This window comes from Topomyia yanbarensis, chromosome 1 (assembly GCF_030247195.1).
Source record: "Topomyia yanbarensis strain Yona2022 chromosome 1, ASM3024719v1, whole genome shotgun sequence".
In the NCBI taxonomy this organism is placed as follows: Eukaryota; Metazoa; Arthropoda; class Insecta; order Diptera; family Culicidae; genus Topomyia; species Topomyia yanbarensis.
In genome coordinates, this window is record NC_080670.1 from 90,623,454 (window position 1) to 90,636,522 (window position 13,069).

General features: G+C 44.0%; 2 protein-coding genes across 2 annotated transcripts; both read right to left on the bottom strand.

Annotated features, from left to right (window-relative positions):
* Positions 1–1,403: 1,403 nt before the first annotated feature.
* LOC131678041 (uncharacterized) lies at positions 1,404–3,828 on the bottom strand. Its single transcript, XM_058958176.1, has 2 exons — positions 2,201–3,828; positions 1,404–2,129 (listed from the first exon to the last, which is right to left on the bottom strand). Exon 1 carries the CDS (start codon positions 3,826–3,828, stop codon positions 2,350–2,352), a length of 1,479 nt encoding a protein of 492 aa, XP_058814159.1. The 3' UTR covers positions 1,404–2,129; positions 2,201–2,349.
* Positions 3,829–4,844: 1,016 nt separating this feature from the next.
* On the bottom strand, positions 4,845–6,218 carry LOC131696365 (uncharacterized). Its single transcript, XM_058984910.1, has one exon. It carries the CDS (start codon positions 6,216–6,218, stop codon positions 4,845–4,847), a length of 1,374 nt encoding a protein of 457 aa, XP_058840893.1.
* Between the last annotated feature and the right edge of the window lie 6,851 nt (positions 6,219–13,069).

Sequence of the window (13,069 nt, forward strand, 5' to 3'; positions counted from 1 at the left end):
CAAGCACTGCGAAGCTATTGACTTAACAATGACAAAAAGCAAATTAAAAAAATATTTCAATTCCGTTAGCTTATAAAGAACATCCTAAAGTAGTGCTATGTAAACCAGATAGTGTTTAGTTTAATTATTAGTATTTTATTTTTTAAGTGTATACTATATTTTATCGTTGTAACAAAACGGTCTACTCTTGTTTAACGACAATAAATAAATATGGACTCCCAAACGGCTTAACCGATTGCCGTAAAAATTTATACATAGTAGACATTTGTTATGGAGCGTGTTTTTGTACTATTGGTTGGGGATTATCGGCCCGACAGATGGCGCTCTCACTAGAGAGTTATTCTATCAATTCCATTGAGGGAACATCTTGTAATGTGCCTATAAATTTTCGAAAAAGGAGAATGATGGATGCTGTTCCAAACCGAAGTAAGTGCGTCGCTCCTATTATTTTCCTAAGTTTTACACAATGTATTTGCATTATAGAAAACGCATGGTTGGTCCATGCGGAAGAAAATATGAATTAACCTACTTTTGAACAATTGTTCTGGGGCTTTCTTCGCCCTTCTACTTTCTAATACCTTCATAATTTCGCTTAACTTTGCATGGCATCATTTTATTTGTCCCTTCAACGATGTCCAACACTTTCTGAGATTCACATTAGGTTCAGGGCCGTCGAAATACGTGGGTAGTATGGGTAGTGCTACCTACTCGAAAATTACCGAGGGGGGTGTTCAGAATTTACCTTTGGACCGAGGGAAGCGATGACTTTCGGGCGTATACTTTATCCACAGCGAACGCGCACTGACACGGGATCTGTGTCCTATAATTCACGACTGCCCGAGAACTTAGATTCGTGATACAACACGTGCCCCTAAAATGCACATTTAATACTTCCGTGGGGACTTATTCTTGGCCTGCGAAGGCAATCACCGAAATCACACGGAAAGACTTTCGGTGGAATGCAACACACTTCACTTAGTGGAAACACGCGTTTATTCGCTCTCCTAATTCATTAAAGATAAACTTGAGGATGATGTGAATGCCAGTGTGGTTTTATTAGAACTGACTATTGCCTAATCTATCACATGATAGCAAGGTTGAGTGGTGAATATAGCATCTGATCACACCCGAAAGATCTTTAATTGCTACCTACTAATAACGATCGCTTGGTTGCGACAAAGGAATGTAATATACGAGTGATAGAGTGAGAGGTCGACAATATTGATTTGTGGATCATATGTGGTTGCCAATCTCGTTAATTATTTGGGGCTTTAACATGCCGCCAGCCTTGGAATCATAGGGATTCCAATCAAAACCTAGATCGGTGCTATCTTAATTCTATGGCAACAATCATTCAATACATCATTCGTATTATGACTAGTTTACAAATTTTGGTTAGCTGAGTTATCTTCATTTGTTCCTCGAAGTGAGAGGGTACTACTAATAAGCAAGGCTGTTACTGGACTATGATGCGATGACACGTACAGACGACAATGGTGAAATCCTGGAGCTGGAGTCTATGGGGATTATATTCGACGGACTGGAACATTTTCGGAGACGATTGCGATGTTCTGATGTTACCATGAATGGGCCATTTCTCCTGTAGTGCCACCTTCGTTGATCAGAAACAATTTCGGATAATTGAGTGACTGCTGGTATTGTGCTCGAAGTTGCTGCTAGGAGTGCATCATACTGCCGTCGTCCTTCCTTCTGGCGTTGTCCCCGGGATGCAGGTAGGTCGCATCAAACATTTTCTAGTAAAAGCAGGGTGGTTTTTAATTTGAAATTAATAACACTAACAGAACTCGCCTGGAGTGGAAACCTCCTGGCCTCCACGGGTGCCGATTGCACCGATGGCGCCGGCGAGGATACTGCACGAGAGTGGAATCATCATGTACTGCTGGGATGTCTGCGATGCTGCAACGTAGCTGTTGATGACCATCAGAGTTGGTTGGCCAAACCTTCTGACGACCAATCGGTTGCTGGCGCTGCTTTCGTACAATGGGCCCATTGCACGACGGGAAACTTATTCGGATAATAAGGCTGCAGTACTATCATGATGTGACGAAATTTGATGTGATTACTACTATGAATGGTACCATGCACCTTAACCGTGACGAGAAAACATGCTGGAAGAGACGACACTTATGACATAGATAAAGTGCGATTGACGGGTTGGAAATGTGACGAACTGGATGACCTTGAAGCATCGACGTCCCGGGCCGGGACGTAAACAGGAATAGCTATGAAGGATGAACATTCCTTAAGCTTTTTGAAATATATGATGAAAAAATAACTGGATTGCGGGAGCTCTTCGTTTGAAGGCTCCCGCGGTGCCTAAGCACCTTGTTAGAAGAGAACTAGTTCTCTTCGTGTTGAGACTCGATGTTGTCCCGGATGGGAAGTACACAAATCTTGGCAATGCCTCCTGAACGTACCATCCTTGGTGCGGACAGTCACGACGCGTATGTTTCCATCGGTACTGAAGAACACTTCCGCTACACGTCCCAATCTCCATTTCTGGGGAGGTAAGTTTTCTTCCTTGACAAGCACCATCGTTCTGATTTTGATGTTGTCCCGCTTCTTGGTCCATTTTGTTCTGGCTTGTAAACTCGATAAGTATTCCGTCTTCCATTTTCGCCAGATCCGCTGCACCAAAGCTTGGCTTCGCTGCCAAAGCGCCAATCGATTCTCCGGAATATCTTGTAAGTCCGGTTCTGGTACAGCGGTGAGTGGTCTGCCAGCCAGAAAGTGCCCGGGAGTTAGGGCTGTATAGTCATGCGGGTCGTTGCTTAACGATGTCAAAGGACGGGAGTTCAAAATAGCTGCCACTTGTTGTACTATTGTATGAAGTTCATCGTAGGATAATGGATTGTTGCCAATTGTTCGACGGAAATGACCCTTAAATGATTTCACAGCCGCTTCCCACAACCCTCCGAGGTTGGGGGATCCGGCCGGAATGAATTTGAACTCGATTCCATCATCTTCTGCTGCACGGACCATTGAATACTGGAGCTGTTGGTCATTGAGCTGCTGGCGGAGTTCCTTAAGCTCCCGGTTTGCTCCCACAAAGTTTGTGGCATTGTCGCACATCACCAGACGTGGTCTGCCACGGATGGCTACAAATCTTCTAAATGCCGCGATAAATGCATGCGTAGATAAATCTGCGACAATCTCTATGTGCACTGCTTTAGTTGCGAGGCAGATGAAGATACCCACAAAGCACTTCACGGGAACGCTGCGACGAACGGGATAGCGAATATAAAACGGGCCGCAGAGATCTACGCCTACTTTCTGAAACACGGCTGCTGGATTTACTCTGACAGAGGGCAGATCTGCCATGATCTGCTCGTGTACCTTTGGTTTGCTCCAAAAGCATTGCACACACTGGTGAATTGTTCTTCGAGCGAGGTCCCGAATTCGAGTGGGCCAAAACTTTTCCCTGACCGATGCTATTAATAACTGCTGACCGGCGTGGAACAATTTCCGATGATAGTGACTGATGATAAGTTTGGTCAGAGCGTGCTGATGATGTAAAATCATGGGATGTTTGCGGGTTTCGGGGATGGGCGCGTGTGCTAACCGCCCACCCAGGCGTATGATTACATCTACTAGCTGGGGATCATACCTAATAAGTATCGACGACGATTGCACTTGTCGACCTTTTGCTAAATGACCGATTTCTTCCGGAAAGCTCTCCTGTTGCACCAACCGGACCAAAGTGGTGACTGCTTCCTCATATTCGACGAACGATAATTGTCCTCTGCGTCTATGTGATACACTGCCTGCTTTAGTATTGTGCACAAATCGACGAATCCACCCTGTCATGTGAACAAGATCTGGAAATGGCGAGCGTAGCGAGAAAAGTTCGATTGGTGGTTTTGCTCGAGTGGAAAGAGTCACTGATTATTTTTCTTCTAGCAACGATTGGTCAGGTTCTAGAAGAACTTCTGTGGTTATGGGCCATGTACTGCGGTCATGCCTAACCCACTGTGGGCCTTCAAACCAACGCCTTTGATATTGAAGTTTAGCGGGCGCCATGCCCCGCGAAATTATGTCTGCCGGGTTCTCCACACCGGCCACGTGATTCCAAATACCTGATCTGGTAATGTGTTGAATCTCTGACACGCGGTTGGCGACAAATGATTGCCAACGGGATGGAAGCGAGGACAGCCAACATTTGACAATCATTGAATCTGTCCAGAAATACGCCGGCATGGGCGTTTGAATGCTACACACAAGTTTTTCGTACAAGTGACTTAGGAGTAATTTTAGTGATTTCGCCGTGATCAATCGTACGGCTGATCCATCAGCAGATGTGCTCCGGAGGTAGAGACATGCGCCATAGGCGACTTCCGAAGCGTCACAAAACCCATGGATCTCTGTACTGACGGAGGTAGTGCTGAATCCTGTCCAACGTGGAACGTGAAGCGATTCCAGCGCAAGGAGGTTTTTTCGATATTCCAGCCAGAAGCTCTGGGATTCGGTTGCAAGTGGTTCATCCCAATCGCACTTCTGCTTCCATAGTTGCTGAAGATCCTTCACAAGATTTGTTGGAAATGCTGGTCGCTCGTCTGAACCTTTACCATGCGGTACATTTTTTCTATGTCCGCAACAATAGCCATTCGGTGGAACCGAAAACGAATTGAGATATATAATAGAGCCTCTTGGACCACGGGTCCGACAATGAGCGCATCATTGAGGGAGATGCCACTAGTCGTTTTGCACGAAGCATCAAAGACAACACGCAGTCTAGTAGTAGTGCTGTCTGGCTTCAAGACCGCGTGGTGCGGTAAACAATATACTGGGTTTGGTTCAACTTCATCGGACACAAGCTTCATGCGTCAGAGCCGTAAATATTCGCTGATGAATTCAGTATATGGTTGCAACAACTCAGGTTTCTGGTGGAGTCGTTTCTCCAGTCCGAGAAATCGTCTTGTCGCTATGGCTTTTGATTCTCCGAGTTGCTTGATTCGATAATCTTTCTTTGGAAGAGTGACAACGAATTTCCCATCTTTATCGCGCACCGTTGTACGATCGAAAAATTCTTCGCACGTCGACTCCTCCACTGACAAAGTGCTCTTGCTGTTGCATGATTCCAGTTCCCAAAATTTTGTAAGTAGATCACGAAGATCGAGCGATGCACACGGATACGAAATGGTTCTGGAAACTCTTGCTATACCACTGGCTACACGACCTGATACAATCCAACCAAAAACTGTTTTCTGCAGCGTTGGTCCATCGTTTGAAAGCTTCAGTTTTCCATCTGTAAGCAGATCAAAATAATACTCTGCTCCTACGATAATATCTACCGGGCCAGGTTCGTTGAATCGGGGATCCGCGAGGTTGATGTCGTCCGGAATAGACAGTTGCTGAATATCGACAGATTGAAACGGTAAATCGGACGTGAGCTTCGGCAGGACATGAAGCTTGACGTTTTCGCAGTATGTTGAAATGTAGGTAGACCTCGGAGTAATCATTACTTCCACCATCTTCGTCGATTTAACGACCGATCCTCCAATTCCTGCAACCGACAGGTAGCTGGCCATCTCGGGTAAGTTCAGTTTCTGATACAGATTCGTGGTTATAAAACAATACTCAGAGCATGAGTCCAGAAGCGCTCTCGTAAACTGGACGTTTCCGTAAGGATCAATCACTCGCACCATGGCGGTGGATAACAAAACTTGTCGTGCTGGAGTGTAGGTATTAGCAGACAATGTGTTGGCGTTTCCCAAGGAAGTGTGATCTGTGGTGGATGGTTGGTGACAGTGTGATTGCAAGTTCGTGTGTGCGACAGGGAGTGAGTTTGTGGTGGGTGCTGTGTTGTGACTCTGTGTGGTCTGGTACTGTGGCTGTGGTTGTGTTTGTGATATGCTCGCTATTGATGGTCTGTTCTGCGCATGCGGGATGGAGTTGTTCTGCGGTGTAGATGATGCAGCTGCTCCGCCGTTCGTCGCTCCATTGTGCAGAAGCGTGTGATGTTTCTGCCTGCAGTATCGGCAAAAACCCTTTGTACAGAATCGAACCATATGCGATGGAGAGAGACAATTTAAACACAGCCCACGACGCTTTACGTGCTCGTACCGTTCAGCAATCTTCATCTTTTGGAACCTTTGGCATTTGAAAGCAGAATGAGGACCTTCCCCACAGAATGGACTACGATTGGCAGCTTCAGTTGTCGCGTGAGAATGACTGACGGTGAAACGAGGCTTCTTCATCTCTGTCTGGCAGGGGCAATCGACTGAAGTACAGCACAGTGATTGCGAAGAAAATCGACTAACTCATCATAGGTGGGAACCTCCTTAGAACAATGGTGCGATTCCCAATGGCGGAGAGTAACAGAGTCTAGCCTGGAGCACATCATGTAGACGAGGATGGTACTCCAGTTCTGAGTGTTTTCGCCAATCTTATCTAACATTTGCAGATTCCGGTCATACTCACTGAGCAGATGGCTCAAACCGTCGTAACATTCGCGTTTCATTGATTCCTCAGCAAAAACTGCATCAAGGTGAGCCTTTACAATTAGTTTCTTGTTTTCGAAACGTTTCTGGAGCAGATCTCACGCTATTTTGTAGTTCGCCGCTGAAATCTCTATCGTACAGATTTCCTGCAGCGCGTCGCCTACAAGCGATGACCGAAGGTACGTGAATTTGTCTATCTCGGTCAGTTGGTGGTTGCGGTGAATTAGGCTTATAAACATGTCTCGGAACGTGACCCAATCTCGAAGTTTGCCTCCAAAATTCAGGAGTTTAATCTCTGGCAGCTTCACCTTCGAGAAAGCACTGGGAGTTATTGGTACTGGTGCAGTTGATGACTCCGAAGACGTTGAAGCACGGGCCGTTGGGCCAAGCAGTCGCTACAATGATGCCCTCAACTCGCAGTAAGTGTCTTCGGCTTGCGGTATGACAGAAGATTGTTCAGCTTCCCGCCTTTCACTGAGTGCTGCTAGTCGAGCCTCGCGCTTGCCTGGGTCTTCCTTCGACTCTTGTCTCTCCTCCTCTGCATCTTCCGTGATCATATCTATTTTTCTTCTAATTGTGTACATCTTCTTCATTGCAAGCCGTGTGGTGTCCGGCGGGCTGAAATCTTTTTGCACTATTTCAGCCAAGAATAGAACCTCTGGGAACTGCTCCCATGTCGTAAGAGGCGACTAACAACATGCTAGAAGTTCCTAGGTCGAGGTATTGCTCCGTACCGAAGACTTAACCTGGGCGAACCTTAAGGTTCAGGGTTGTTAATCGATAATTAATCGTCATCGTCGATAACGTTAACCACCCGTCAACGTCATCGGAAACTCCGTTAACGATAATGTATCGTCGGATTCATCGTCATCGTCGATAATTCATCGGTGGTTATCGCGATACATTTTGCGTTACTTTCCCGTTTATTCTATGGACACTCATAGTAATAGACTCGCGGATGTAAGAATCGCAAAACTGGCAACTAGAAAAACAAGCATGTTAAACTGGCATCACCCAAAAATGTGCAAGCTCGAACGTGCTCGACTGTATTCGATCATCTGTTTTTATCAAAATAAGTTTTCAAGTGGTTCAATATATGAATCAAAAGAGAAGTTATATGTTTGATACTGAGCAACAAGAAATTGAGAAAAAAATCCAATTTCCAATCCAATCCAATCCAATCCAACACAAAGTTGATGAAAAAGAGCATAAGTAAAATGTTTTTTGTGTAGTTATATTGAACACAATAAATATATTTCTAAATAACATTGTGAAATACCAATACGAACACGAAAAGTGAAGCCTACTGTGAATAACAAAATATATTTTTTTAAATAAAATCGCAATACTTGTTCTGCTTGTTTGCATTGAATGACGTCATGCTCGTTTGGCTCCGGATTTTGACAGTTCGTTTGGCTCGATAAAAGTACCTTCGCTGGTCTATTACTATGAGTGTCTGTAGTTTATTCGAGTTGAAGTTGATGCGGTTAAATTTCAATTGTTTAGAAATAAATAACTATTGAAGGACATGTTGTGGCAGTTGAAAATCAATAGTTTGGACATTTTCTAAGCACAGGGGGGGGGGGTCCGACGATGTGTCAAAATCGAATTTTTTGCCAACTTTTCGGGAGTGTTTTATATTGAAGGGAAAGTTATTGGCAGTTGACAATCAATAGTTTTGGACATTTTCAATACACAGGAGGTTCGACGATGTGTGAAAATAGATTTTGTTCAACTTTTGGGGAAAGTTTATTATATTGAAAACGCTATTGGTAAGTGAATAATCAGCTCCAATAAGACTTTAATTTGACTAGTATCGATGAACGCGGATCAATACGTACTGAAAATTCGCCGCGTCTGTTTTAATGAATCTAATTTCAAGTTCCGTTTTTGGTAACAAGCCCGTCCATCAGGTTAACGATCCTTTGTATTTCCCTTCAATGTTCGATATAATCGTTCGTATACATGTATTTCACAAACAATCCGATATTAGAAATAGGAAACACTTTCGCTGATTTATAACATCTAGAGCTATCATAACTCTTTGTCTGTATAACGTGTTATCACTCGATAGTTTGCAACCCAAAAAATATATCGTAGAGAAGGAATAGCGAAGTTAGTCTAAATAATGTCGCAATAAATAGTGATCCGGCCCATTAAGCAGATAAGATTAGTTTTTCTGGGCAATACTCCCACGATCGGTTGTGTGGAGTTGAAATTGCTTTTGTTTAGAAAACATAGGATACTCTCGGTAGCCGGCTACCCAGATTTTAAAAGAACAAAAAAGTAAACAAGATCTTTTTCGAGCGATCGTGTTTTCGAAAACTAACTGAACTACAAACTAAGGGATCATCCATAAATGACGTAGCATTATATGGGAGAGGGGAGAGTTTTGCATTTTGTGATGATGTGTGACGACGGGAGGGTAGGGGGTCATGTCAGGCTATGTAGCTTTTTCAAAGGGGAATGACTAACATCGGTTTTTATTTTAAAAAAATCACGGGGACAGGGGGGGGGGGGAGAGTTACCGTCAAGCTACGTAATTACCAGGGAGTATTTAGAGGTTTGTGACGAAATGCTACGATGGTGGAGGGGGCTGGTAAAAATTGCTCAAAAAATGCTACGTCATTTATGGATGATCCCTAATAAACTATGCTTTACAGGTCGCATCGCTTGCTTGGAGCGAATCCTAGACCTTATTTCCTTCCAAACTACCAACTCCGCGACATCTATGGAAGAGTCTGATGAACCTTCGGTATAAGATTCCTCATTTTATTCAAACGATCGCCGGGTAAAATCAGCACCGACACGATAGAAACCACGAATAAATTCGTCGCGTGATTGAATATTATTAAAAAATATAAGCAGTGCTTCTTATAGCCGGCTATCCGGAGTTCAAGTTGCTTATTTTGCTAATCGTATTAATACAACAAATGATAAATTTCCCAAATTCTAGGCAGCCGGCTGCCCAGAGCAATTATTACATGATAACGCTATTGGCACACTCACTAACAACTCTCCCCTTCCCGTGATACATGTGGAGATGCAGAGGATTCCTCGGTCTCTAGTAGCAACATGTATCGAACTAACATTCCTTCCTTTCCCAGAAGATCTGCATTCGGACGTAGCCGGCGTTGGTATTGATCAGCATGCAGGGATCGGAATAGATTGTACAATGTGGCTCATCATGTTATTCCCAAGCATGTTGTTCCAATCAACATTTTGCAACCTAATTTGGTTCTGGTCAATAACGGAGTAGCAACTACGGGCGATCTCTTATGCTTATGCTTATGCTTATGCTTAATTGTGTACATCTTCTTCATTGCACCTTCTAGCATCTCCAATCTGGTTTCGACATGTGCTTCATGCTTCTCTCGCTTGAATCCCTTGATGAACTGCTTCACACCGTCGAACGTGCTTCGAATCTGTCGCTGCTGCAACTTTAGATCCCTCAGCTCACTTGACATTTTTAATTCAATCACTCTCGAACCACTTTTCAAAATCTATTCAATTAGTTCACTCTTTAAAAATTCAATTCACACTGTTGTCTATTATTATGAAGTTCACTATTTTCCACTTACTTCACTACGACCGAAATACCTCTACGTCCGCGCTTGACAGAAACAGACCGGATTAAAGTTGACAGCAGCAAGGGAAAACAACCGAGCGAACAACAACCAATCAGAAAGAAACCAAGACCAACCGTCAATCGAACTCAAGGGCTCCGAAAGTCACATGCAATCAAAAAAGACCATAGATACACGCCATTTTCAAATTTATTTTTGGGTCAACCAACATGCCAACGTCACACCACAGATCATGCAAACTACTTCCCTTTATTTTGTTGATCCCAGTTGGCGTTGAGTTGTCCTACGTCCTTCCTGAGTCACAAGTGAGATGATCGCTGAAAATCCGCTTTTCACGATGCACAATGGCCGTCGCACTACAATGGGATCCGCGCGTACCCACGCTGTTCGCAATGGCGTCGAAGCACTGACGCCTTTGAACGTTCTTTGCCTTTTCCGACTTTCCCACGGTTCACCGGTCCAAGAATCCGACTCGAAGGACCAAAAAATGTTCAGAATTTACCTTTGGACCGAGGGAAGCGATGACTTTCGGGCGTATACTTTGTCCACAGCGAACGCGCACTGACACGGGATCTGTGTCCAATAATTCACGACTGCCCGAGAACTTAGATTCGTGATACAACACGTGCCCCTAAAATGCACATTTAATACTTCCGTGGGGACTTATTCTTGGCCTGCGAAGGCTATCACCGAAATCACACGGAAAGACTTTCGGTGGAATGCAACACACTTCACTTAGTGGAAACACGCGTTTATTCGCTCTCCTAATTCTATTAAAGATAAACTTAAGGATGATGTGAATGCCAGTGTGGTTTTATTAGAACTAACTATTGCCTAATCTATCACATGACAGCAAGGTTGAGTGGTGAATATAGCATCCGATCACACCCGAAAGATCTTTAATTGCTACCTACTAATAACGATCGCTTGGTTGCGAAAAAGGAATGTAATATACGAGTGATAGAGTGAGAGGTCGACAATATTGATTTGTGGATCATATGTGGTTGCCAATCTCGTTAATTATTTGGGGCTTTAACAGGGGGAATTACCCACTCGAAAGTTTGGAACAAACCATAAGCTGAAATTAACCACGTAGTGTAGGTAGGTACACAAATACTCAAAATCCCGTATCTGCGCTAATACGGATGAATGAGTGATGATGAAGCGAGGCGCTTCACCAACCAGATGCAGCTCTGTCTCACTCCATTGCAAGCGCTGGTTGTATGCAGCGCAACCACTACCACCAGGTGGGTGGGGCGCCGCTTACCTGAGACTTCGCTGCCTTCGCACCAACACTCGCTTATCGCGTGGTACCACCACCAAACGACCGCTCTCGCAGCCAATAATCCTGCCTGTCTCCGCACCAACACAGCAACACCCGGATTCCTTTCTTTGCTCGTTTACATGCTTCCAGAAAGTTTTAGGTTCGGACTTCAACTTACGTTGCACGTTTCGCAAGTAATCGGCATGGCAACGCTTCGATGTCTTTTTATAGACTTGGTTAACATGAACGTAGTGTTGTCGCAGCACGTAGCCCCCAAACTTGGAGTACTTCTTCAGAGCGGCTCTTTTAGTCGCTTTTAACCGTCTCAGCTCGGCAGTGTGTCACGCTGGGTGCTTAGATTGAAGGCCACTTCTTTTGGGTACATAGCGATCGATAGCATAGCTCATAACATTGGAGAAGGTCTGCACTGCAACGTTGACATCACCATTGTCGAGAATTTCAGTCCAGTGGATATTCGACAGGAAGTCAATAATGTTATTATAGTTGGCTTTTCTAAAATTATAGCTGACGGTGTCAGAAGCATTGCAGTCATGCTTCACTCGAATCGCTTCAAGCAATATATGCAGGGGAGGGTGGTGTCTAACAGTTTTTACCAGGGGGAACGGTGCTGCGGTAACTTTTGGCGCGTAGTCAGATTTGCTCGAAAAACAGAGATCAAGGATTCTGTTGTTCTCGTTCACCACATTATTTGTTTGGCGCAGCAGATTTAGACTGTAGCAGTCAAGCAAACTGGTGATACCAGCATGAAAAGATGACAGATGGGGATCAGCGAACATAAATCCGTCAGAAGCAGAGCGCCATTTTAATCCGGAGAAATTGAAATCACCAACAATCAGGATCTCATCAACCGGGCTTGCTTGAGCGGAAATCCGTTCCAGTGACTCAGTATGTGAATCAATCAATGTCGAATCGCGAGTGCGGTCCGGTGGAAGATAAACCACGCAAAGAAAAAGTGCGTAGCCAGCCAGTTTGATTCGCACCCACACCTGCTCGACACAGACCCCCAAAGCATCGTCAATCAGTTGCGCTTTCAATCGACGATGGATAGCCACAAGTACCCCGCCGCCGGTAGCCTTGAGACTGTTGCGTGAGCTGCGATCAGTTCGGAAAACATCGTAGTTTGCACCAATTGCTTGCACTGACAGAGTGCTATCGCTAAGCCACGTCTCTGTGAGTGCGATTATGTCGAAGCATTCATCCGAACTTGCTACCAAATAATCTTCGATTACTGAATTCATACCACCGGCATTCTGGTAATATATTTGTAGGTTTGAATGCCGCGATTGATTGCCGTTGGTATCGATTTGGAAGACCCCTTCACCACTTCTGCACAGAGGACCGGGACGATTGGTGAACGCTGGCTGCAATGGCTCGACTGTGGCAGGGGGATCAAGGGCTTCCATAGTGCTAGCTGCAGTGCGTCCCAGGGTGCGATGAGTCATACCAGCATAGCATAGAGTGCTTAGTCCTTCTGTGATCGTTGTAGAGCCGAATGTGCTGTGAAGACGAGCTCGTTACGATGGGATCCAAATTATGTTTTTGCCATTGAAGATTCACATATATATATATATATATATATATATATATATATATATATATATATATATATATATATATATATATATATATATATATATATATATATATATATATATATATATATATATATATATATATATATATATATATATATATATATATATATATATATATATATATATATATATATATATATA